At 39.6% G+C, this 27,164-nt stretch overlaps 1 protein-coding gene across 1 annotated transcript; it reads right to left on the reverse strand.

The window, feature by feature from the left end:
- Nucleotides 1-321: 321 nt before the first annotated feature.
- Nucleotides 322-26,599, reverse strand: LOC135201082 (vacuolar protein sorting-associated protein 45-like). The gene is made up of 12 exons (XM_064229968.1): nt 26,390-26,599; nt 25,507-25,705; nt 23,991-24,140; nt 8,777-8,913; nt 8,304-8,414; nt 7,603-7,737; nt 6,739-6,879; nt 5,276-5,413; nt 4,672-4,830; nt 3,809-3,916; nt 3,005-3,138; nt 322-657 (listed from the first exon to the last, which is right to left on the reverse strand). Exons 1-12 carry the CDS (start codon nt 26,480-26,482, stop codon nt 465-467), a joined length of 1,698 nt encoding a protein of 565 aa, XP_064086038.1. The 5' UTR covers nt 26,483-26,599; the 3' UTR covers nt 322-464.
- Nucleotides 26,600-27,164: the final 565 nt, after the last annotated feature.

Here is a 27,164-nt window from a genome sequence, read left to right on the forward strand (position 1 = left end):
TTATTAGAAAACAAATAAGCATTTTAGCTTCTAAATATCCTCAATAATACATCCTCAAGAATACAAACATTCATGTCAATATTAAGAGCATTTGTGTGTGATTATATGTTTACAAATCTTTAAATGTCTTTCAATTACTTTGCCTCATCATAAATGCCTGTGTATCATCATATCATTGACGTGAAATATAGTAGTAGTACTTTAAAAGGGTCTAGTAAATGAACGCAACAGTCTGTCATGGAACATTTTCCAGTGCATTGTACACTTTTCTGAACACTATAATGCGAGTTAAATAAAGCATATGATATTGAAACGTACGTATTTATCTTGTGTAATTTTTTTAATATAAATAATGTCATTTAGTAAATAGGTAATATTTCAAAATTAATATTTTATCTAGAAGCTACAACGTTTATATACGGGAATGGAATACATCATGTCGATATATACAGCTTAATGTAAGCTCATATTCTGAGTGCCTTTCGTGGTATGCCTTCCATAACGTGTTCCACAGAAGCAAGGAATGACGAGGAGTTGTGAACCGTCGAACCTCCGAGTATAACTCTCACCCCAGGGTTGTTGGTGTTGAATTGATGGACAGCAGCAGTCTCCTCGTAAGTGATACCACCCACAATAAACACAATGATGTTTTGTGGCCTGGAATATGACACATTAGTTTAGTGGATGTCAACTCTAAATAAAAATGTGTTAAACAAGAGAATGTTCCAAATTCAAATTTAATTTTGTGGCTGAATTAAAAGCTTCATATTAATACATAAAACATCATTTTCATGTGCTTAGTTGCCAATTTACTTTAGAAATCATCTAAAACCAATATGAAACTAAATTTGGTAAATCAAATCCATGGCTACTGGCTATCATCAAATGAGAAGTATTAACGCAGAGTTGTTCATCAGACATAAGGACTTATGGACATATTTCCAACAAAATGGAGCAGTCTGCAGAATGTCTTCAGCAGTAGAAGGGGGTGTGCTGTGAGGAAGAAGGAGGAAGAAGAATAAAGTGGATGTAAGGTACCAATATGTCAAGTCAACCAGGGACAAAGAAGCCTGAACATGTTGCTGAACAAGTTTTCTAATGCTGTGAACTACTCTGACATATCCAAAGTTTCAGCAGTTCACGCATTTCCAATAGTTCTGGCACTTCAGATATCTCCAATAATTTTGGCAACTAAATAGAATTTACCAGAGATACAGTGATAACATATACATAATAAATTTTGAGACCCTCTGCAGCCATTCTGTCAAGCAAAGATGACTCATTGGTCCAGTAAGAGTACCTACCACACTTTTATGCAGAAAGAAGATATATCACAATAGCCTTTCCATACAGAACTGTGGCATGAGATGTTTCAGTCACTTATCTCCTTTCTCCCTTCTTGCCTTTAGATGTCTTGGTAACTTTAGCTGTAGGTAATGGAAGACTGCAAAAAACTCAAAAGCATTCATGGGCTGTAGGATGTTTTTCCCTTTCCTTTCTTGGAAGGTTAAACCTCCAAGAAACATAATATGATGGCCAAAGGATTGAATGGTCAATGTCTACAGGTTCTTGAAATTATTGTGATACCTGGTTTGACTTTATAGCCTTCCTCTACAGCAGACTTATAACATGTTCACCAACTCTTTGAAGCTTAATTTGTGAATTAAAAGTTGCATCCCCCCAGTTTAAACTCATCATCCTCATGCACAATACTAATCCCATTCTCTTGATTGCTCAGCACGATGAGTAGATTCTCTTGAAAATAGGTTAAAACCCAGGATTGTTTTTGTTGTCATTCTTTACTGCCACAGGATCACTGATCTGCCAAACCTTCAACCTGACAGAGGTCATTATCAGAAAATCCTATAGTCCTATAGCAGGTGACAAATAATGGTACTTGCTTAGCCATTAGTATACTGCACTTGGAGCTTCAAGCCAACATGGAAAATATCCATTTTCTGCATTCTTATAAAAAGAAAATTTCTGGCATCCTTATAGGAAATAACTGCCTTCCTGTGCTGGTGGGATCTTGGAAACTCACTCTGACAGATCAGTTACCCTGTAGGATGGCCTATTTTTTACAAGGGTTAATTGAGGGAAACTTTGGCACCCTCAATTTTCCCACTGCGTACCACCCCTGGCTGTGTCCCAATCCCTGGCTTGCGTCTTCCTACTTTACTTTTTCTCTTCCACTGACAAGAATTTTAGGACAATCTGGGATGTGCAGGGTTCAAATTCAAATCCAAAGAAAGAGGTGTGGATGCAGCTTCTAGTGTCCCTACCACTGAAGAAGTCTTCTGGTGGAGATGCACTACGTTTTCCAAGGAGTTCTCACTGAGAGCAAACTTCAAGGAAGGCATTATAAGCTCTACCACTTATTCTTCTATCTGATATGGACTTTCTTTGCCTTCCCTGTTTAGAAGACTCCATGCCCAGTGAGGTCATTTTTCCTTGACATTCAAAAGCCATGAGCAACCCTCGCTTGCAGTTTGTCCTTGCTGCTCGGGTGAACCAGTGATCCTTCACCCTCAGGTTGATCACTAACAAAAAGGTATTCTAAAAACTCTCACTTCCTGATTTTTCAGCACCACATAATTGTAGCCAGAGGTCCCTCTCAAACCTTCCTTCTGCACAAGATTTTGAACTGGCTGTCGAGTGGTAAAAACATATCTGTAGATTTTATTTTACAAACAACCATACAAGGGGATGAGGGAGGTGGGGAGCTACAACTAATGAATAGAAACATTCCTTACAAGCTTTGACAACCAGCAATGTCTTAATAATAATTTTTCTGGATATGCATTACTCTTCATTGAGCTATCAATAAGTACTCACCTAAAACTAGTTTAAGGTGCTAAAATATTCTGTTTTGCATTCTAAAACGTATACTACATATATGAATAAAATAGAAAAAATAATAGAAACACTATCTAAACATTTTTCTCAACCCCAGAATGTCAGCGTATCCTTTACCCCATTTTACAATTAAAAAACAATCACAAACCTTGAGGGGGAAGATGGTGGATTTCCACAGTACGGGAAAGCTCCTTCCCGTAAACGTCCTTTCACGACTTCCATTAGAGTTTCAATTAACAAGGGCTTGTGCTGGGTGTATACATTATCAACGCCTTTCAGACCCTAAAAAGAAGAATTTTTTAATACTCAGTCTTTAAAAACAATAGTAGTTAAAACTTCTGTATAGAAAACATTTTTACAAACAGACACCACCCTACTTTGAATGAGAACATTCAACTTATAAACAATCAGAGATACAAGCAAACAGGATCGCAAATTAAAATTGTGTTCAGAACACTCCCCGTTGAAGTGTTTTAGGGTGAAAAACTTACAGTACTGTATTTATTTTATATTATACTGTTCTTCAATAGACATGAAAAGTATAGTAACCAACTTGCAAACAATGTATCATACAAACGTCCGTTTGGAATGTAAATCGTTTGTAGGTAGGGTGATGTCTGTACTAAGTATTTGCACAGTACAAGCAGTCCCCGAGGGTTACGACGGGGAACATCATCAAAAACCCAAAGAAAACCTTACTTTTAATGCTTGGGGTGCATTGAAAACTATGTAAACTGCATTCTTATTGCATTTTACAAAAAAAAAACCTTCAAATATTGATTATTTTGCATTTTTGGTGTCATATTTCATCTGCACATGCGTTGTAACCCTGGAAATAATTTCTGATACATATAATTAAAAAGCGCCCTAACCTCGGAACGTCGTAAGCCGAACCCGTCGTAACCCAGGGACTGCCTTAGCAAATACAACTCTATAAAAAAAAATGGCTTACCTTAAACAAGCGCTTCTTTATGGAGGATACATCCTGAACTCCCTGCGTGCCAAAGAGATCACACTGACGTGCCTTAGCTCCACCAAAGTCCAGAAGTGAAGACAGAAGCTGCAAATACATATAAATAAATGCAACTTGACTCTGAAGTGAATTCATGAATTTAAATTTATTAGCTCAGAACAATAAAGACTTACAGACTAAACTTGATCAGAACATTTTTTTTCATTGAAAAGGGTCTATTTCCCCCCAAAAAAAGCTATTTGAAGTACATATACATTTATACTTGGTAATAAAATCTGTCATACTGAATTTTCAATCCTTTGTATTGTGCAAAAGAGTACATTATTCTTTACAAGGAAAAGGAGAGGAGCCAATTTCTGCTACCTGTTGTAGTTGTACATTTTGCTAAATGAAAATATATAAATGTTGGGCCACTACTTCATTTTATTTTCCTATGTTTAGACGTTAAGAAAGAAATTACTACCTATGCTTAAAAAAGAACATGTAAACTCAGGGAAGTCTGCAGGAATTTGATTGAGATGTGAGACAAAGAAATGAACTATTCAAAACTACAAAACTTTTAAAGATCAGTTCAGTAGAATTATTAAAAAGAAAAATCTGTCAATAATAAAATAAAATGTGCTGCAATGCAACTTCTAAGCACTGTAAGTATTACTATAGTCATAGCTATTAAATAAAATAAACCACAAATACTAAAAAAAAAAAATTGTCCTTTGACAGGACAAATTCAGCATTCAGACTGAACCTAAGAGGGGATTATTACAGAATTAGTAAAATATGGCAACGAAACAACTCGCAAAAATGTTTTTAGTCTGAATTAACCATTCGTATCAACGACCAACCTTGATGTAATGATCAGCGACACTCCTCTTCCTAAGAGCGTTGACGAGCCCCCGCACATCATTGTTTGGGTGGCCTTCATGCCGCAAGCTGTACAGCATGACTAAAATAACAGCATCGACTTCTCTTACTTTAGGGTCTGTTACTAGCTGGTATATTCTCTGAAACAGGGAAGAAGGCACATGAATGAACTGAGAGTTGTTGCAGAAAGGCCAGTCACAGTATTTATGGTGAAGGGAAAAAGCTGTTACGGTCACAGTAGTAGTGCAAAACCATTTTGCATTCATGAAAATCTTGGAAAAGATTTTGTGAGTTAAGTGTTATGTATGTAAAATGAATGTTAAGTCTTCCACATAAAACAAATAACTGAAAGTAATGATATAAACCATTACAGTAACTAAATAGCAAAAATGATGTATACCACCATTCTTTTCACTGCCTAATTTTTAAATTTACTGACATTCACCCTAAAGAATATTTCAAGCGATTATATTTAGCCCCAAAACTAATAGTAAAACCATAGTTTGTCGTGCCAATTAATTAGACAGCTAATAGTCCTGAAAAATAATAAAAATTGTGGAGCAAAACAAAATATGAGACACATACCTGCAAATTTTCTGAATGATTCGATCCACATACTAGCTCCTGTTGGCATTCAGATACTCCTAACAGGTTATGTGTTCCAACCAAGCGCGAAAGTTCTCCCACGACAGTCACATGTTTACTTACAGTCCCAGACATTTTCTGAAATGAGAACAAGGCATAAAAATTCCACTTACATGAAGGGGTCAGACTCTGTAACATGGAATAAAGTTTAATCTCTGATTCAAGATAAACAGGATGCATTTAATTTGGAGAATTTTTCTCAGATTAATGTATTACTAGAAATAACATTGTCTTACTTTCACTCTCGAAATTCTTCTAAAGTACTCTTACAAAGGATTTATTCTATGTTCTATATCTAATGTTTTATTTACCTATCTCAGAAAATTTTAGCAATTGTGATACTGTACGGGAATATATACAGCTCCTGAATCAACAGGTATATACAATTGTATACTGACAGTATGTGAAGCCATTGGCAATAACACTATGATATACATATATTACTCTTTAATGACTGTGGACATTTTTATGGACTTGTTGAGTTCTTTGTTAGTATTTTATGTCCATTATAGAGTAAGATGTTTTACTTTCTACTTTTCAACAGTTACTAATAATAACAGATGAACTCAAAATGCTATTTCAGGAACCGAGAGGAAGCCACAAGCTTTAAAGCTCTGTATACTCATTATATATTCTTGATTCTTAAGATGGCTTTTATAGTTTTCCTACTGGCATCAAATTTCAACTAACAGTTTACTTCAACTAAAATAAAGACCTACACTATCATGTGAATGGTTACAAGGAAATGTACAGAAGCTTTTTAACAATGAAAAACTGAGTTTTGATTACCTACTGATGCTTAAAGATGATACTAGCAACTAAAGAACAGGGTTTATACAATGTAATATATCAGTCTATTTCTGCTGTGATACAACATGTACTATATTTAAAAGAGTTTAAACCTCTTACTTGTCCTATTTCTAGGGCACCTGGAAATAATTCTTCCTAAATAAAATGTGAATACAGGTAGTCTATGGTTATCGGTGGAGTCGGTTAATGGAGATCCAGTTTTAATGGGCTCGTTTAGCGATATAAAATGGACTATTTTATGGCGCCATAACGGGCTGAGTTTCAGTTATCGGCATCATAAGGTGCGGATAATAGAGTTATAGTGCTATAATGTACCTAATGTAGGCGCTATCAACCGAAACCTGGCACTATAAGTGCCATAAAGACCTATATGTGGGAAATGACCATAGGAAACAATGTTGAAATACAACATAGAATAATGCTCCTAGGTAATGAAGGGCTGCTGAAGAGAACCTTGAGTCCTGCTTGCAGGCAGTAGCACTCTAGGTACAGGGGAAAAAATATGGCCTTCTGTGTCACAACTACAATCGTATGGTAAGGGAATCTCACTGGAAAAGAGCACAGTATAAAAAACAACACCACACAACTCTTACCTTAAACTGTGGGTAGCTTTCTACAAAATGTTTCATATCATTGATGCTCTCAACCTTCTGCTGTTTGGACAACTTCTTCTGGTAGTCCTCCATCAGGTCTTTAATAGTCTGTCCTATCTCGCCATAGTTGAGGTACATGCTCTGAAGTAAAAATGTAAATAAGAAAGAAGTAAGACACTCATTTAGAAAATATAATTGCTGAAGCACAAAAACCATTTAATATTACCAAACTAAGTCAGTTAAACACAATTGGCTTCTTTTAATGACAGATTTAAGGAGTTACAAATCTTTACTGTATTAGATGAGTCTGTATTAACTGTTAAACCCGTATTTTTTTTTTATATCAACAATGAAACAGAATACAGTACCTTAAACAGTTAAAAAAATGTTAGTCTTTTTAAGACATTTAACAATTCATTTCCTAGCAATTAAGATATATTATACAAACATATTTGCTCAGCATAAATATCACTTTTTTTTTAATATGAAGAAATAAAGTACTAAAGGTAAATAAGCAAATATATGCTTAGGATGTGCCCACTGGTATGAAGATAATTTAACTTTACTGAAAACATCTATTCAGTGTCTACCTATCAAGAACTCGGTACATATACAAATACATTTACACAAAGTGCACAGTTTTTAGACTTGAACAACTATTAATATTTTTCCGAAGATAAACCCAATTCTTATGGAACAAGCCCACCATGGGGGCCACTGGCTTGAAATTCAAGCTTCCAAAGAATTAAGTGTTCATCATGAAGAAGTAAGAGGAGGTAAAGGGAAACACAGAAAGAAGAAGTCTCACTTATCAAAAAAGAAATAAATAAATTACTATATGCTGCTCAGGATTACTACACTCACCTGCGCATAAAACTCATCCTGAGTAGGTGACATCACGACTTCTTTGAGGTCATCAGACACCCCTTGCACATGGGACAAGTTTACTCTCCCGTTGTTAACACCAAGCAGTTCATGCACCATTGCTTCGTACGTCCACTGAGGAAAAAACATTGAGCTTAGAAATGGGAAGAAAGGCTTCAGGCTGAATATACCTGAGTCACAGAATTTGCCCTTGAGCCCTAGCTAAGTGCACAATAACAATAAGAATAATAGTACTGATCTTTCTGATAAAAGCTACATAAACACACAACATGATACAGGCAGTCCCCGGGTTACGACGGGTTCAGCTTACGACATTCCGAGGTTAAGGCGCTTTTCAATTATATTAATCAGAAATTATTTCCAGGGTTACGATGCATGTTCCAGGGTTACGATGCCTACAACACTGATCTGGCAGATGAAATATGACACCAAAAATGCAAAATAACCAATATTTGAAGGTTTTTTTTGATGAAAAATGCAATAAGAATGCAGTTTACAGTTTTAAATGCACCCAAAGCAATAAAAGTAAGGTTTTCTTAGGATTTTTGACAATGTTCCGGCTTTCGATGATTTTCGGCTTACGACGCGTCTCAAGAACGGAACCCCTGTTGTAACCCGGGGACTGCCTGTAGTACTGATCTTTCTGATAAAAGCTACATAAACACACAACATGATAATACCTGATGAAGGAGGGGAGTCACTGGGTCATCACGCCGATCCAGAATCAGCAGCAAAGATCCGCCTTCTGTGTCCACGTTGCTATATAAAGATCCTTCTGTGAGAATTGTTTGCTAGGAAGGAAAATGAAGAAGTTTAGCATTACCGTTTCACCTCTCCATCTGTATATTTTATCTGGAAGGCATTCTATTAGTCCTCATCTGCCTGTTTATAGTTTTTAACCAGTTTCAGACATTTTTTTTCTAATTGAATAAATGAGACTCATAATCTAACAAAGTATTATCTTCCAGCTAACAATTCTTTTATAGTATTAAGCCTCTCAAAGCCATAAATGTTGTATAGCCAAACCAGAAGGAGATTTGATGCAAAGTGTAACACAGCAGACTGATTAACAAAAGACCCTTTGAATTCTTCCACTATTATCATCATTATTATGTAAACAAACTTATCCATATTGGGTATAGCAGTCACTTACCCGGATATTTTCAGCCAGGCTACGCGTCATTTCTGAATTGTTTTGATAGCGTATTGTGGGGAGATACTGCAAACTGAAGAGAATTCCAGCCACACCTTGAACTGCTCTTTGCAGAGAGCCAGCTGCCCATTTTAGTCCTGTAAAAGAAAAAGAAGTAAAAATTAAATAATCAACTAAATATATACAATACATACTTGCTACTTGCTCTTTCTCTCTGGCAATATCCAACAAACTTACCTTAATCATTGGTGAGAGAGAGAGAGAAGAGTCATTAGAAGGAGTTATCCTTCTGGTTCTCATCAAGTGTTTTGGGATCAGACTGCTTGCCCATGGTCTTTCAACACTGGCTGTGGCCCATCAAAGCTGACTAACTACTAGGCACATGATAAATTAGGCCAACAGAGGTACAATAGCTTTAACAAAACTTAAGCCTTATTCTCAAGAAAGCTTCATTACACAGAAACACACCCACACAATCCAGTATCAACGCTATCAAAACTTGAGCCAGCGAAAGCCAGTGCAAGAGAATAACCAGTCCAAAGAAGTGGACATTTCTATCAATATTTGTCAAGGCATTCATTGCTTTCAACGCCAAGATAAAATGCCATTAGGACTATTATAATTCTTAAGCAGTTTAACTAGATTGGTCAGAAGAGCTTTTCTAAAGCAGACAACTAAAAAGCAAAGCAAGACAATCTGACAAATTGAACAGCAAAGCTAATAGAGACCAAAGGGAACAGATGAATATAAAAATCAGAAAGTGAGACAGGATGCCAAACAGGAGCTAATAATAATAATATTAAAGTACGTACAACGCACACTGAAGGCAATGACTGCACAAGGGAAAGCAAAACTCCAAAAACACTATTACTATCAAAAACAGAAACCACACCTAACCAATTTTTGTCACTAATGCCAAATCAAACTCTAAAATATTCTCTCCGCCATGAAAGAAATTAATTGAATTGTAAGGCTGTTTTCTGCTTTACTTACAGAACTTTAAATGTCAAGCATATATATATCACAGTGTTGTACATTCTTATTATTCCTGATAATGTAATTAAGCTTTTGAAATTCTGTTGAGAACATCCAGCTTCAAAGCTATTAAATGATATCATAAAACATCTCTAAAGTGAATGAATGAGTGGCCGCTTGAGGTTCTATCCTACATACAGCCAGAGATCAATAACCACCACCCTCCTTAATAATGTATTTGTCGGGTTTTCCTTTACAGGGATGTAATTAAAATGTATTCTATGCTCTCTACTCTTTTTGTTCATTTAGAGCTTGAGTCTCCTCTAGTCTAGGTTCCTCAACACAAATTCATTACATCTGACCCTTCCAGGCATGCTTTAATGATTTCCTATTTGGGAATGAAAAATGCATATCTTATTTCATCAGATAAAGCATGTTGAAACCTGATACTATAAGTGAATCAGCACTAATACGATCTTGATTTCTCAACTGAGCTAAAGTTTGGTAAGTGATATTCATTAACAATTGAACTTACATGCAAAAATACATCATATTTCTAGGGATACAGCATATTAACCCTCTTACGTTGACTGGACGTATTTTACGTCGACATTTTTTGTCTCCCGTGTGCCGACTGGACATATTTTACGTCGACTTACAAAAGTTTTTTTTTAAATTCGCGGAAAAATACTTATAGGCCTACCAGCCTAAAAATTTTGAATCACGCGTCTTGGGCGATGCTGGGAGTTCACGGATCAAGGTGTTGTTTTGTTTACAATCATTGCGCAAGCGCGAATTTCTTTCTTGCCACACTAAAAAGTATCTGTGACACATCTCGGAAATTATTTTGTCACTTTGACATAATTTTTGTACCATTGTAAATTAGCCGTTACATGAAGTATTATATATGAAAATGTGCGCATTTTTATGTAGAATACAACAATAAAATACTCATGATTGTAGCTTTTTATCAGTTTTGAGATAGTTCATATAAATAACGTATAATTGCCAAAATTTCAACCTTCGGTCAACAAATTTTGACTCTACCGAAATGGTCGAAAAACGCAAATTGTAAGCTAAAACTCTTATATTTTAGTAATATTCAATCATTTACCTTAATTTTGCAACTAATTGGAAGTCTCTAGCCCAATATTTCGATTAATGGTGAATTTATTAAAAAACTTTTTCCTTACGTCCGCGCGGTAACTCCTTCATGAAAAAAACTCAATACATGCGATTGTGTAATGTTTGCACCATTTTAAAATTAGCTGTTATATAAAGTTTTATATATGGAAAACGTTCGCAATTTCATGCACAATACAACTAAAAAACAACCCTGGTTGGTAGTTTTATTTTTTCAGTTTTGAGATATTTTCATATAAATAACGATAATTGCCAAATTGAAATCAACCTTCGCGGTCAACTTTGACTTTACTGAAATGGTCGTAAAACGCAATTGTAAGCTAAAAAACGCTTATATTCTAGTAATATTCAAGCATTTAACTTCATTTTGCAACAAATTGGAAGTCTCTAGCACAATATTTCGATTTATGGCGAATTTATGAAAAAAATAACATTTTCTTTACGTCCGCGCGGTAACTCTTCCGAAAAAATCATACGTGCGATTGTGGTGATTGTTTGCACCATTTTAAATTAGCCGTTACATAAAGTTTTATATATGAAAATGTGCGCAATTTCATGTAGAATACAACAAAAGATAATTGAAGGTTGTAGCTTTTCTCATTTTTGAAATATTTGCATATAAATCACGATAAATTAGAAAAAAAACCACGTTCGGTCAACTTTTGACTCTACCAAAATGGTCGAAAAACGCAATTGTAAGCTAAAACTCTTACAGTCTAGTAATATTCAGTCATTTATCTTCATCTTGAAACAAATTCGAAGTCTCTAGCAAAATATTTAGATTTATGGTGAATTTTAAAAAAAATCTTTCCTTCCCTCCGCTCGCGGATTCTCCGCCACAAATCTCCGAAATGCGTACGTTCCATTCTCGGAATATTTGCTCCATTTCATATTAGGCATTTCATAGAGTTTTATATATGAAAATGTGCGTAATTTCATGTAGAATAAAACGAAAAATATTTTGAAGGATTGTATCTTTTTCTTTAGTTTTCCGAAATAATTGCATATCAAAAAATATATATATAAAAAAATTCGACATTCGGTCAACTTTAACTCGTCAGATATGGTCGAAAACTGCAATTGTAAGCTAATACTCTTACAGTATAGTAATATTCAATCATTTGTCTTCCTTTTGAAAGAAATTGGAAGTCTCTAGGACTATTTAGATTATGGTGAATTTTTGAAAAAAAATATATGTTACGTCCGCGCATTACGAATTCATGCATTATTTTGTGATAATATTTTCTCTGTGTTGCTTTTATCATTTTACAATGTGTTATATACCAAAATGATCGCAATTTAGTGTACATTACAATGAAAAAAAAGTAACTTGTTACCTTTAACCATTTTGCGCACAGCGTGATTTGAATACAATTCGTATATATGAAATTTTGTTTTTGCGCTATCATATATCGCATTATTTATATATGATAATGATAATTTTTTCATTTCTGATGGTTGCATACTAAACTTCAACCAATGACAAAAAAAGGAGCCAAAAATGAACTCTTAATCTTGAAAACTAAGCGCGCTGTGATTTTTTGAAAAAAATATTTTTTCCGCTTCCGCGCTCACTCTGAAACACCTCCGGCACACGGGAGACAATTTTTTTTTACTGCTTCGGCGTAAGAGGGTTACAATCTACTAAGTGATTCAGGTGATATGATCTTGATTTCTGCACAGAGCTAAAGTTCAGTAAGTGATATTCATTTCAAATGAATTTATGAGGGTCATATAAAACATGTTCACAGTTAAGTGTTGGCTGCATTGTCTCCACACAAGAACTGGATTGTTAGCGAGGCCACTAATTAACCAGAAGTGAAACCTGTAGAAGCTGTACGTACATCTATTTTCTATGAAAGATTCATGCAAAGGACAAAACGGGACTCTTAAGAGATTCCACAACAGAATCGAATATAGAATTTAAGCCAAAGGCTAAGTGCTGGGCCCTATGAGGTCATTCAGTGCTGCAACAGAAAATAACAGTAAGAAGGTGTGAAAGGTGTAGCAGGAGGAAAACCTAGCAGCTGCACCATGAAACAATTGTTAGAGAGGGTGGAAAGTCACATACAAGGAAGAGAATATGAAAGGAAGTACAGGCAGTCCCCGGGTCACGACGGTGTCGGCTTACGACGTTTCGAGGTAACGACGCTTGTCAATAGACGTTATTTCCAGGGTTACAACGCCTACAAAGCTCATCTGGGAGATGAAATATGACACCAAAAATGCAAAATAATAAATATTTGAAGGTTTTTTTGATGAAAAATGCCATAAGAATGCATAAGAATGCAGTTTACATAGTTTTCAATGCACCCAAAGCATTAAAAGTAAGGTTTTCTTAGGATTTTTGATGATGTTCCGGCTTACGACGATTTTCGGCTTACGACGCGTCTCAAGAACGGAACCCCCGTCGTAACCCGGGGACCGCCTGTACAGAAAAAGGGAATGAAAGAGATTGCTGCTAGGGTCTGATGGGACACTGCAAAAGCCCTTAAATAATGCCTACAGTGCACAATGTGAGGTGCACTGATGCCATTACCCGCCTACGGGGGATTCCACATCAGGATACACTTCCAAAGCTGTGTAGACACACCCTATACTGTAATAGCTAATTAATGAGAAGTGCACATCTAATACAGGTTTGTTGCATCCATTCATCAACTTCAGATGAAGATTTTGACTTGCTTTCCCCTTCTCCTAAGTGAAAGAATAGTTTTGGCAAAATACAGGCAGTCGCCGCCTATCAGCAGGGGTTCCATTCCCGAGAGTGTGTTGATAAGCGAAAACCGCCATTAACCAGATTGCAGATAATCGGGGACTGCCTGTAATTTACTTACCTGAATTACTTTTGGTGCTATCTGTATCCAAAGCACAGTGCAGGCAAGTGCAATTAAAGTACATCCAATATACCAAAGACTAAACAACAGGGCAAAACAAACCTTCAAAATGAGAAGCTTGTGACACACAAACACACACAAGACCGAGTGACTTCACACTTTCCAAGACCAACCTTCTTCAGCCTTCTTATCCTTTTTGTTAGCTATACCATTGGCAAGTTCTGAATCTTGACCACTGTGTTCTTCCTCTACTCCTGAAAGAACCACAGCACTTTGCTCAAGATCTGTCTGCATGTTGTGAATCAATAAGTACCTTTTATCAGGTTTCTGGGAATACTCAGAACATAAAATGACAATTTGTCGAAAATTGCATTTTTCCTAACTATACAAACCTGAGGTCCTTTAACAATAGGAAGGTGACTAGCGGCAGCTGGGACGGTCGTAAGCTTCGAACAAGGGGAGAACGGTAGTTAACTGCTTGTCCGATCGTGCGCGCGGGGTGAAGAATCACTTTTGCTTTAGGCCCATGCAAAAAGTTGCAGAGTGAGGGGTGGCATGAGGTGGGACTATATGTAAAGGACCTCAGGTTTGTATAGTTAGGAAAAATGCAATTTTCGCCAAATTGTCATTTGTTCCGATACGTAATACAAACCCTCGGTCCTTTAACAATAAGAAGACTCACTTATTGGTGGGAGGAATCTGAGTCTTTTTGGTGAACTGACTGGTGTTCGTCCAACCCTGGAGTGCCTCCCTGGTCGTAAGAGCAAGGGAGGGATCCAAACCTCTGTCCGATTGATCGGGGTGTGCACCGCAGGATCAATGGTCAGACCTCTGGGTCAAGTACTAAGAGAGAGGCAAGCGTATCTCTTCGTACCAGCAAGCAAGAACTTGTTCCTGTTTGCAAGAGACAATCATAAAATGATGGGTTTGTCTCAAGTTGGCATCCACTTCCTCCCCCTTGTTGGAGGAAGTGATGGATATTTACTCCTATCCCTACTGAAAGGGATAGGATGGTGCTCTATTGAGTAGCTCACCTGCATCTCGTCCTTACCCAGCAGGGTGACGACCGTGTCCCTCTACCCAGAGGTAGAGGGGAGAAAAAGATGAGAAGAGGAGCCAGTCACACTCTCATTCACTCATCCATTCTTACGGTCACACCAGGACTCATGCTGTTCAGCCTGCGAGGGTCTGGGTTAACTACACAACGTGTTGAGCAACCACCACGGTTCCCAAGGAAAAAGATCCAAGGACCTGTGGGCAATATCCCGAAGGTAGAAGGAGGTGCATGCGGTCCGGTTGGACCAGGCGCCCCTGCCTTCGCTACCTGCGCCACGGAGAAGTTCTTGCGGAACGCGAGAGAATGATGAAGAGGCGTCCACACTCATCCTGGGTGTCGAGTTTCTTCAGACAGCTCCGTCGCGCCTTCACAGGACAAAGCAGCATAGCCTTCGTATCAGAGGTGGTGAAGTCCATTAGGGAGGGTATTGTGAAGGACTCGAACCAATCGTCAGTGACCGAAGGGTTCTGAGTCTTCGCTTCGAAGATCGGTATGAAATCGAGCGTCACAAATCCCCATCCCCTTGTGCTTGACTTCGCAAGAAAAGTCATGCAGTTACCTAAGACGAAAAGAAGGGAATAGCCGTATGACCTATCCCTCTTCTCGACTTTGGTTATGTACAGTACTCATACTGACAAGCTATTAAGACGAAGTAATGATTGGTCTGGAACAATCGAACTAAGTCCACAGCGTAGTTCGTAACTGACTTGGGCGCTCTGACAGCTGCCGACTGACTGGTTCGGAATCGGTATTCGGTAGTGAGGCAAGTTGCCCAAGCATCCGGGTAAGTCACGTGACCTTCGCCCTTTAAAGGGTTATGCTGAGAGACCAAACAAATAATAGATTTGTTAGTCACCGATGCCGGACAGCGTGGTGATGATTCTCTTAATGCATAAGCTCAAAAGGCGAAAGTCAATTGCCTTCAAAAGACCGAGGTCCCTGACGGCAAGATACTCTCATAGACGTTGAATCTCAGCTAAGGAGAAACAACACTATGTGACGTTGAAGACGAAGGTAGGCAATGAATGCAACCTACGTCTTCCAGCTGAATCGAGAGAAGGAATCTCAAGATTCTAAACCTGTGCTTACAAATGACTGAAAACGCTAACCGCCATTTCATTGCTGTCCGGTGAGAAGTCGTAGTTGCAATGAAAGAGGTGCGTTCTTCAGTAATGAAAACACAGGGGAGAGCCGCCTGAAGAACTGCTTCTCATGGGCTGAACGTTTGGAAGTAGAGCTGGCAGGTGTGGGAGTAGGCGATGTCTTTCAATACATCTGCTAATCCGGGGTGGACAATGAACAATTGCACACCTCCGAATACGAGATATTTTGAGGACAAACTCAGATTCCGCAAAAATCATTCGCATTATCGCGATACGATGCAGCAAGAGACTATTACAGAATTCTGTTACCGTGCGGTAAACAGAAAGATGAGAGTCGTAGAGATATCTCTGTTTTAAATTCTCACAATACCGAAGACAATGAATACTAGTGTCATAGCAGTAGAAGGTCATTCATGTATGCGAGAATACCCGTTAATCAGAGACCTAAGTCCGTGATTGTTGGGCAGAGATACGGTTGGTAGTCAATCAAAGCAGAGGAGAAAGACATAACCGACCGCTCATCTCAAGGCGGCAGCTGGCACTGAGCTGCCTTGGGCAGTTCAATACACAGTAGTTGTCGCTGACTCGTTATCCTGAGTTGCCAGGTAATCCTTTTCCATGAAGGAATACGTTCGGCTAGAACCACCGAGCATAAAAAGATATGCTCGAGCAATTATATTTATGCAAAACGAATTTTGGTAAATATAAAAGCTTAAATGGTGTTGTTGTGACAACACCATAAGTATATAAAATTGAAACTGGAAACTCAAGGGAGGTTGCAGGCAACCCTGAGTTGCAGTTCAATTAGAATACTTCTCGTCTACGTCGCAATCCGTAGAGTAACCAGGATATGCGCCTACCCCTAGGACCATTCAACTGCTTAGCAGAATCATGTCGCGAGGTTAATAGACGTAGTATATTTGTAGGATTCTGAACAACGATCTCCATCCTAAATTCTTTCCCTTCAAGAAAACAAAATAAGGATTGGAGATCGACCGCCTTCGATCTCTAAGAAAGAGAGAGAAGGAGAAGTCTTCCCTGAAGGAAAGCTTCAATGGTGCACAGAATAACGAAGACGAAAATTCAAGCCAAACTGGATATTCCCGTCCGTTCTCTCTAATCCAGGGCTGGCCGCCACTGTGAGATATCTTCCTTCGGCGACAGTCTTCTTCCAACGCTAATAAATCCAGGAATTCGAGCATTCAGCGAGATCCCCGATTATCGCGGTAATAATTATCGGGAATACTCGTCTAACTCCCTTGGACAGTGGTCTCGCCATGTGTGATAGAAATTCTGCAGAATTCTAAGCGCCCAGCGAAACCCCCACCGGATTCGTTAAACGAATATCGGTTGGTTGTCCTCTCGATTTCCGTAGAAATCGGAGATGGTGCAGGGTCCCTCCTCCACGACCGGGGTTACGTCAGGTAGGACCCGAAGGTCCCCCCGGTAGCGCAGTCCCCAATCGTGGGATCCTACAGAGAAGTCTGTAGGATCCTACCCCTTTCCCTCGTAGCCGTAAGGAGAGAGGGAATGGGGAAGGAAAAGGATATTGCTCGCCCTTCCAGCGGCACTAGCATTTGGAGACGAGAGTAGGAGCAGCCATCACCTTGCGGCGATGGCCTTCCTCCCACCCCCCTCCCCCCGAGGAGGGTTACGAACTCGTGCTGTAGGTAAGCATCTGCCACCACTGTGAACTTCGTCTGGGTGGGGCTGATCGACACCTGACAGGAGAGCCAAAACCGTCCTCTGACTCATTCCAGTCCTCGTCGAGATCGAAACCTCTCAGGAGGACGGAAGGGGGGGGAGAAGAGCTGCAATACTCCGAAAAAACGCCGCTGTCGCGGCAGAGGAGGGGAAGTAGCTTGCCTGACCGGCTAGACCTGAGCGAGCCTTCTCGTCCGGAGACAAGAGGCTCTCCTGGTTCAGAACCGAGTCAAGAAGCTCTTATCGCGGCAGGCCCACCGTCAGTCTGGTTCCCTACTTGGGCTCGAGAACGACTTGAGCCGTGGAGCGGCGATCCTTTCCCCAGGTCGTTGTGCTGACGAATCAGTGCAATAACCTGGGCAAAGTTGCTCTGGATCTCGGGAGTTACAGCGTCTTGAGTAGGACCGTCCAGTCCCTCCAACAAGAGCAGCTCCCAAGACCCTCCTCCTTCAGAAGGACCAGCAACAGACCCCTGACGGTCGCCTCCAATCACTTGCGCGTACATCCTGGCTGGTCCTAAGACCATACCTGGCAAGTGCGGCGTCGTGACGGGATCATGAGCGGCGCACCTCTCACGATCACTCCTATATACCTCGCTCTTCCCGGCGTATGCCGAGGAAGTTGAAGGTATCGGAGAGACAGACCTGACGCTACCCCCTCCCCCCCAATGATGGTCGCCTCCAATCACTTGCGCGTACGTCCTGGCTGGTCCTAAGACCATACGTGGCACGTGCGGCGTCGTGACGGGATCGTGAGCAGCGCACCTCTCACGATCGCTCCTAGATACCTCGCTCTTCCCGGCGTATCCCAAGGAAGTTGAAGGTATCGGAGAGACAGACCTGACGCTACCCCCCCGCTTGCTGGCAGGACCAGCGTGCGTGGGGGTCTGCAGCCGATCACCAACCCGCGGTGGGGATCGGTCTGCCGGCCTGGACGTGCCGCTCACGAGCGGCTCGACTGAGCACGTTGACCCCGGTCCCGTGCGTCAGACGAGCTGCTGCTGGTCGCCCTATCCGCGCGGTCCCTGTGGGAGCGGCGGTCAGATGACTTGCAGAGCTCACTTTCGCGGTGAGACCGGTGAGCGTCCTCACGGCGCGTCAAACCGCTGGTACCAGCCAAGGCTGGTACCGATGGTCGGGGGAACCTATTCCCAGCCTCAGCCCATGGCTGGTCAGAGACCGTCACGTCTACCAGGGTTACCAGCTGGTCGCTGCGAGAGCGGCCGCTGGCCTGGCGAGAGTCACCTGAGCGGCTCTCACCAGCCTTCTGCTCCGTGCCGCGGTCTTGGCGCCGAGCGAACTCTGGTGCCGAAACTTTGGCTGCACGGTCTCCCGAGGGAGAGCGTACACTCGGGATCTCCCGCGGACGAGAGACCGAGTCGGAACCTGGCGTAGCTAACCGATACTCCTCTGGTCCCCGTCTATCTCTTCCTTACGGAAGGGGAGACGGGGCCCGCTCCCAAAGGAGCAGGAGGACCCAGCAAGGACCAACCTCCCGTCCCACCGGGGTGGGACGGGCCCTTAGAAGTTCCCGAAGGAGACTTCTTAGGGGGGGAGGCAGCCTTCTTCTTCTTCGGCTTATGAGCCTTAGAAGTCGAAGGGGAAGAGGCAGCAGCAGACGATGAAGACGAAGATGACACCTTCCTCTTCTTCTTCCTCTTCTTCGTCAGCTCACGCAGGACAGTCGTCAGGTCCTCCATCCAGGCCGGAGTCGGGGCTATTGCCGAAGCAACACGGCCCGACTGCACCTGTCCGGAAGGACCTGGGACTGGGGAAGACACATCATGGGCAGGACCAGCATGGACAGGCGCAGGAACCAGGAGCGACAGGAACAGCAACCAGCTCAGGAGTGGCAGGAACAGCAGCAGCTGTAAACACAGAAGGGACAGCCAAGCCAGTAGCGGGAACCACATCAGCGGCAGGTACGGCAGGCCCAGCCATCGCCTCGCAGAATCATCGGCAGCCAGCGGGAACCTGGGTACTGGCGGCCGGTCCAGGGGCGAGCTGCTGGAACAGCGGAAGTCTGGGGCAGGCAACACGAAGAAAACATAGGCGGCGGCGGCATAACACCCCCTCGGTACGGCGGCGACCGGCCCTAGTAGCCGCAGACGGCGTCACCGACACAGCATGGGGAGTGTAGACCAGCGGGGGGAAGCAGCATAAGCGGCCGTGGAGGTTGTAGTGGAGACCGCTCCAAGGTCACCACCCCAGACCTCGCTAGACGCTGCAGCAGATCGTGGATGCTAGGTCTATACCTGTCCAAGGTCACCGTCTCCCACGGATGTAGCACCTGCGGTAGCACAGACAGATTAGTAAGAGGGGTTCCCTCACGCACGGGGGGGAGACATGCCCCACCCCGAATGCAAGGAAGACCCCAAATACAAAATACAACGAGGAAGCTGAGCGGGGGGGCAGGACAGAAGACGAAGAATCGGATACCAAGTGAGTCGCGGGAGAGCTTTCCGACGACTTCCTGGCAGACCTTCGCTTCCTCTACCCCCGCACAGCAGTGAAAAGTAATATGAAAATGAAACAGAATACTGCACTTGCGATTCACTTCATAGAACTTAAAGGGGGAAAGATCAATTCCCGGGTAAGAGCGGAAAATTGATCCATAATAATATGATGCTATCATAAAATATATATATGAAAATGAAACAGAATACTGCACTTGCGATTTCACTTTCACAGAAAATAAATCGTAAGGATCAATTCCCGGGTAAGAGCGGAAATTGATCCAAAATTAAATTTGATGCAATTAAATAATGAAAATGAAAAGAATACTGCATTGCGAATCCACTTTCATTGCATTCTATTCATACAAAATAAGAGGCTCGTGCCGAGCGCAATCACACTCTCGGCAACGAACGCACAGGGCAAAAATATACTGAAAAGAGTACTTACATCTTTCAATTACACACTTTCGCCCCAAAATACATGACTCGGCGCGAGCGCGCCCGCCCTCGGCACCGAGACATAATTCAAGGGTATCAATTTCATGAAAAGAGCGGAAATCGCCGCATCTACGGGGATAGCTCCATGTTGAGTAATGAAAATGAAAACAGTGTACTTACAGTTTCATTTTCAAGTCAAACAAACCATTAGTAGAAAACACAATATAAACAAAGCATACGATGATGAAGCGGGCAGAGAGCGATGACGAACACGTCCTTCACACCCGCGGCCGAAAGCAAAGTGATTCTTCACCGCCCGCGCGCACGATCGGACAAGCAGTTAACTACCGTTCTCCCCTTGTTCGAAGCTTACGACCGTCCCAGCTGCCGCTATTGTTAAAGGACCGAGGGTTTGTATTACGTATCGGAACAACTGCCATTTAATTTGCGTGTCAAATTTTCATTCTAATGCCTTTTAGGTGATTTTAATATTATTTAGCAAGGGATGAAGTCATTCTCATTTAATCTGCAAGGTTTATTTAAGGATAATTTCACTTCTACTCTTTTTCTAGTAAGCTTAGGTGTTAAAATAAACAAAACCTTACATTTGCACTTACCAAAGCCAATTCCAGTTCATCACCTTTTACAGATTACTAGCAATCCAAAAATTATGATAATTCATAACTGCAATCATAACTAACTGAATAATTTCACAGGTGAAGTACGTACACTACACAACTTGCATATTAATGAGTAAACGTTTAATTATTCATGTTGTACCAAACTCCATAATGAAAATTCTAATCCATTGGGATGGCATGTGTCTTTACTTTTAAACCACAACCAAACTGCTCTACTTCACAAAGTTAGTAGATGGAGGACTAAACTGAAAACAAAGGCTCTGATAGAAATTCTTGATGGGCTTTGCATTAAGGCTTATGTTTTGCTGTTAATTTAAATTAACACATCCAAATAAAGCGTGACTTTACATTAATGTATGGAGTCAATACCTGTACTTGTGTATTTAAAGCTATGAAATAAATGTAAAAGCATATACCGTACATATACTGTATATCTAAAACTATGAACTCAAGTTGATGTAGCATTATATTTACCAGTAAATATTTTTATCTATTGATCCCCTGTATCAATACAGCTGCCAACAAAGTTCATTTCAATATATGTTTTAAGAAGGGGTTACTGGTCAAATAGGATTAACCTAGTTTTGTAAATTTCCAAATTTACCTTGTCTGAAATTTTCTAACTTCAAACCCTAAGCACCCATACTTTCAATGCTATAAGCAAACTGAACGATTACCGTACTGTACTACTTAGTTGTTATCAAAGTCTGGCAGTGGTTAGTCCTTCTCTTAACCTTTTGTGTGAATCCAGATGATTAACTGGATCTAGAGGAGAAAACGTGTGATCAGAAGTGCTAGCATTGATGGATATATGTTCCCTCAGTGCTTTTTAATTATTAAATAGTTTAACCAGCAAGGTAGTAAACGAAGCAAAAATCGTCCCACAATAAACAAGTTTCTTGCAGCACTAAGCTTTCACACATATCTGTAGTGCGACAAAATACTGTAGCATACTTGCACACTTTTAGTTCGATCTCAAAAAACTCATAAAGAGTTCTTCATTTTATACTGGAGGTCATTTATATAAAGTGCATGTTTTGGATGTGAAATAAACTCCAGCTTCACCTCTTCTCTAAGCTCTGGTAATATTAAATCACAGACATATCAAAGGGCGATGAGTTGTAATCACTCCTCAGAGCAAGTGTATTCACTACTGTGTTCATACAGTATTCATAAACATGCAAAATACAAAGACAAACACCAGCTAGGTACACGCAAGCAAATAGTAAATATGTACTGTACAGAAGGATGCATTTAAAGGAGCATTTTTCTTTATTTTCTAGCATCAAAAACCAAAGACTGGATCCATTTCATGAAGTTACATATAGAATTTTTATTCTTGTGCAATTTATACAGTATTGAATACAACAGTACTGCATCAAATGAAAGTGAGTACCTGTACCAGAAATGTGATTGTAATCACATTCATATTATTTTTACCAACATGCTAGTATTAAAAAGCAATTTAAGCAGACCACAGAGTTGCATTTCTAAGCATCCATATAGCTGACCAAAGGGAGGTGTTAGTAATTAGTTTAGGGTTGAAATGGGAACACGAAAATGTGAAAAAAGCAGGACAGCTAAGCAAAAAGATACACATGATAAATTAAAGACTTAAACAATACTGGTATTGGTTAAGTGAACAAGGCAGATAACCATTTGTATTACCTACAATGTGTCGTATAAGACCATCTTGCTTTGCAGGATGATGTAATATATGACCTTTATTACAATGACATCCTTTTTGAAATGGTATCTTTGCATCACAAAAAAGCATATAATTCTAAACCGCAAGAACTCTTTTCATCTTAAATGCACCTAAATATTACACAGTTGTTAAGTAGGTCACAAATGGAAAGAAGCATAGACACTGACCTACCAATGACTGCAACTCATTCTCTAGAACCCATTCCTTCAATGTTATGTCTTTTGAAAAAAACTATCTTCTAAGTCCTCATAAACAAAGGGCGAAGTTAGTGTCAGATACTAACTGGAATAACACAGAATGTTGTTTGCCTTGAAGATGAGTCACCAGCATGAAATACTGTAGTACGTACTCTAATTCTCTAAGATGCTTATTTCTTCTACATTTAAAGGAAAAGAGCTAAAGACAGAACATGACCTTATAAGACTTATTCACAGTGCCAATTACTGTGTGACTCATAATATATAAATGCTTTTAAGGGACTGACCTCATGAACCTGCAAAATTCTGGATCTGTGTTGTCTTACAAAACAATTACCCCTTATTAAAGCAGTAGAGATATATGTACTGTGAGTTTCAGTTCTCCTTTCAAGTATATTGATAGCTTAAACTCTTCAGGTATTTAAATTTTACTGAAATGTACTTGATTCATGTATTTATTACACATAACTGACTTGGAACATGTTGAGAAGGGGGTGAGACTTCAGCAGAAATAAGGAAAATTCAAATAAAGGGTCCATTATAAATTATTCAATAGCCAGATTTGTGAGTTTAAGGGGCTCTGCTCTAGATCACATGCATTCCCAGTAATTCAATGTCATAGTAAATTTTAAAGGTAAAACTATGGTTTTCCATGGGAATAGAATATGGAATTTGGGCCAACGACCAAGTACTGGGACCTCTGAGGTTATTCAACGCTGAAAGGGAAATTGACAGTACGTAAATAGGATTGAAAGGTATAACAGGATGAAAACCTCAAAGCAGTTGCTCTACGAATTCATTGTTAGGAGAAGGCAGAAAGGAAGATGGAAGGAAGAGAATATGAAAGGAGGCAGCATAAAAGGAATGAAAGGGGTTGCAGCAGCTAGGGTCAAAGGGTCACTGCATATAACATTAAGTAATGCCTACAGTGAACTGCGTGAGGTGCACCGACTTACCTTGGGAATGGACTGCCATGTTGAGTGAAAAGACATGCGGTGCGAGAGCCTGATAATCGGCATAGAGTTCCTGGATATCTCTGACGACTTCGTGTTCGTCTGCCTCCGCAAGAAGCTTGACATCGCTCTTACTGATGACGTTGCTGAAATCTGAAATGAATGAATGAATGAAACATAAACATATTCAGTTTGAACACTAAAGTCACTGTATAGTATACATATATCTGGCCTAAATATTTCTTGAAATGGGAGGTTTTCGTGAAACACTGCCATAGGAGAACATAAGACAACATGAAAGTTTGGTGAATTTTTGCCAAACTGTTTCCCGCACATACATTTGGTAGTTTTAAGTAACGGTTTTATTTGATCCAGTTATAGTTACAAAACAATGAACTCATCAGAGTGACAACTACAAGACTATTTTAATAAGGTGAGAGGTCTCCCTTTGCAAAACATTTTTTCACTTCACAAATTAAATGAAGATGGTAAAAATGTAGAAATATGTTGGATTCCAGCCCACGTAGACATCAAAGGAAATGAAGAAGCTGATAATGCAGCCTAAGCTCAAACTACCAAGACAAGGCTGCATGTATATATTCCTATCAGTAATTATGTAACATCTTTACAACTGCAAATCTTATCTTAGTGGTGTGGTGCATATAACAACAGCTCATAACAGGGTCCAAAAGCCAAATGAGTGAAAATCGACTGAATGTACACCATAAAGAATATGATACAGCTGATGGACATTTACATTTACAGGCAGTCCCCCGGTTACGACGGGTTCGGCTTGCAAAGTTCCGAGGTTAAGGCGCTTTTCAATTATATTCATCAGAAATTATTTCCAGAGTTACGACGCCTACAACGCTCATCTGGCAGAAGAAATATGACACCAAAAATGCAAAATAATCAATATTTGAAGGTTGTTTTGATGCAAAATGCAATAAGAATGCAGTTTACATAGTTTTGAATGCACCCAAAGCATTAAAAGTAAGGTTTTCTTAGGATTTTTGGTGATGTTCCGGCTTACGACGATTTTCAGGTTACAACGCGTCTCAAGAACAGAACCCCCGTCGTAACCGGGGGACTGCTTGTATATGATGCTATTTCATATAAATATTTTCATGCACCATCTTTAAAACCTTAACCCTATGACATGTACCTCTCTTTGCCGCCCATATTTAAATTCATATTATACAAACAAAATTAATTTCATACCAAAAACCCGCAATAATAAAAGGCAAAATCAAACACTTCCTAACGTCAATCATGGTAAAAAAGAAACTTAAATTAAAAAGATGATATCCATTACACATGCCATGAAGTGGAAACTTTTACATTCACATATCTCGCACTCTTCCCTGAAAAAAAATTCCAAATCTAACACTGTATGTTATATATTACAAAAACTGAGTAGACTGATGATTCAGATTAGGACTACCACATCCTAAGTAACAAATATGAAGTATAAAAGAATGATGCAGTGCATAACAAGTTAGTACAGCACAATACTTACAAATGTAGTATGCTCCATATCTAGGTTTCTGGAGTTCCCTTGCTAACAGTTCAATATTTTCTCTTGTTGGTCTTATGTACGCAAGGCATTTCAGATACGACATGTTTTCCCCAGAGCTTGTCTGATCGAGCCTCTCAAACATGTACACTTCTTGTCTCATTACCTCACTCATCCCCAGGACAACACTCACAAATGATGTCTGCCAAAAATACAGAGTTTTAGTGCATATGCAAGTTACAGTTAAATTAAAATAAACTTTGTTATGAGATTTCCAGAAAAGGTTTATCAAAACAAGATGTTAATTGAAATACATATGTTATCAGTAAAAATACAAGTGAGGGTCGATTACAATAAAATAAGCCTTTGTTTTAATTACTGGTACCATTCAAATAAAGTAGCATTACAGAAATATCTGATGCAAACTAAGCCACTAATCAACACTGCTTGCAACAAAAGAAAGCCTTTTGTGTGAGGATGAGCCTGTATGCTCTAATATAGAAGGTTACCATCAAACTGAACCTTGTAGCCCTAGACTGAGCAGTTATAAGTCACCAAAAACACCGATTCAATTTTACTCATAGTATTATTAGACTGCTTACTTTAAACACTGACTCCAGGTTCAGATTTACAAACTAAAGCAACAGACAGTTAATATCCACACAACAACTGTTTCAGTTTTAGTTCCTGAATGTAGCATACAGTGGTTCAAACTGTCTAAAAATGTTGTTCTCACAGGTTCATACCAAGACAGGTTAAGCTTCCACGAATATATAAAACTAACACCAATAAATGTGTACCGTCAAAAGCAATTACAAAGCCTCAACAATAATGTCAAAAAGCTTACGCTAAAATGAACTTCAAAATGCACAAGATATTGTCTTACCGTTTCTTTATCCATCAACATGATTTTGTATCCTGGTTCACTCTCATTAATCATCTTGATGATGTAATTCCTCACCGCGTGAACGACACTCATCTTGTCTGCGTTAAGAGTGAACCAGTATCTTCCTAATGTTGTCTTTGAAATCTCAACTAATGAATTTTAACAAACATCAATACAGCACCTGCAAAAAAGAAATTAATATACTGGTTGTATTTCAGTATAGAGAAAATCACTAAAGCAAGTTTAAAATATACTGTTCAATAAAACTTTGAAAGATGTTTTATGCATTAAATTTTACTTTCTTTGTGAGAGCAATCGTCAAATAAACTATAGGTGGTCTTACACCAAATATTCTTTCATTTCTATAAGCATGTTCACAACTTACTATCTCCCTACCATCACTTAAAAGAGTGGATTTACATCAGTAAACTGTAGAATACTTAATGGATTTTACCAAACTATCAATAAAAGTTGAAAGAAGAGCTAACTAAATAAAGTAATCTGTCCAAATTAAAGGCATAAAAGACATAAGAAAAGTTGTGAAGGAGAAATTTATTGTATTCTTTCACTTATTTACAGGTTCATATTAGTAATGAGAAAACCAGACTTATTTATAATGATCATTTGAAATAATGATAAAAACTCTAGGATAAACAATTCAAAATTATGCTATGCACCAATGAGCATTACATATTCCTGGATATTTACCTGAATCCACACTTCACTTTTCAGGTATAAGATATTTACAAGGAAACTGAAACAAACTACATACAGC

This window comes from Macrobrachium nipponense, chromosome 27 (assembly GCF_015104395.2).
Source record: "Macrobrachium nipponense isolate FS-2020 chromosome 27, ASM1510439v2, whole genome shotgun sequence".
Classification (NCBI taxonomy): Eukaryota; Metazoa; Arthropoda; class Malacostraca; order Decapoda; family Palaemonidae; genus Macrobrachium; species Macrobrachium nipponense.

Bases quoted from the DNA above. Each gene is read 5' to 3' on its own strand.
- LOC135201082 (XM_064229968.1), bottom strand. From the start codon at position 26,482: ATGAGTGTCGTTCACGCGGTGAGGAATTACATCATCAAGATGATTAAT. The intron at 8,914-23,990 runs GTAAGTCGGTGC...TTTCTTTTACAG, and splicing joins CATGGCAGTCCATTCCCAAG to GACTAAAATGGGCAGCTGGC. The intron at 658-3,004 runs GTTTGTGATTGT...GTCATATTCCAG, and splicing joins CCACCATCTTCCCCCTCAAG to GCCACAAAACATCATTGTGT.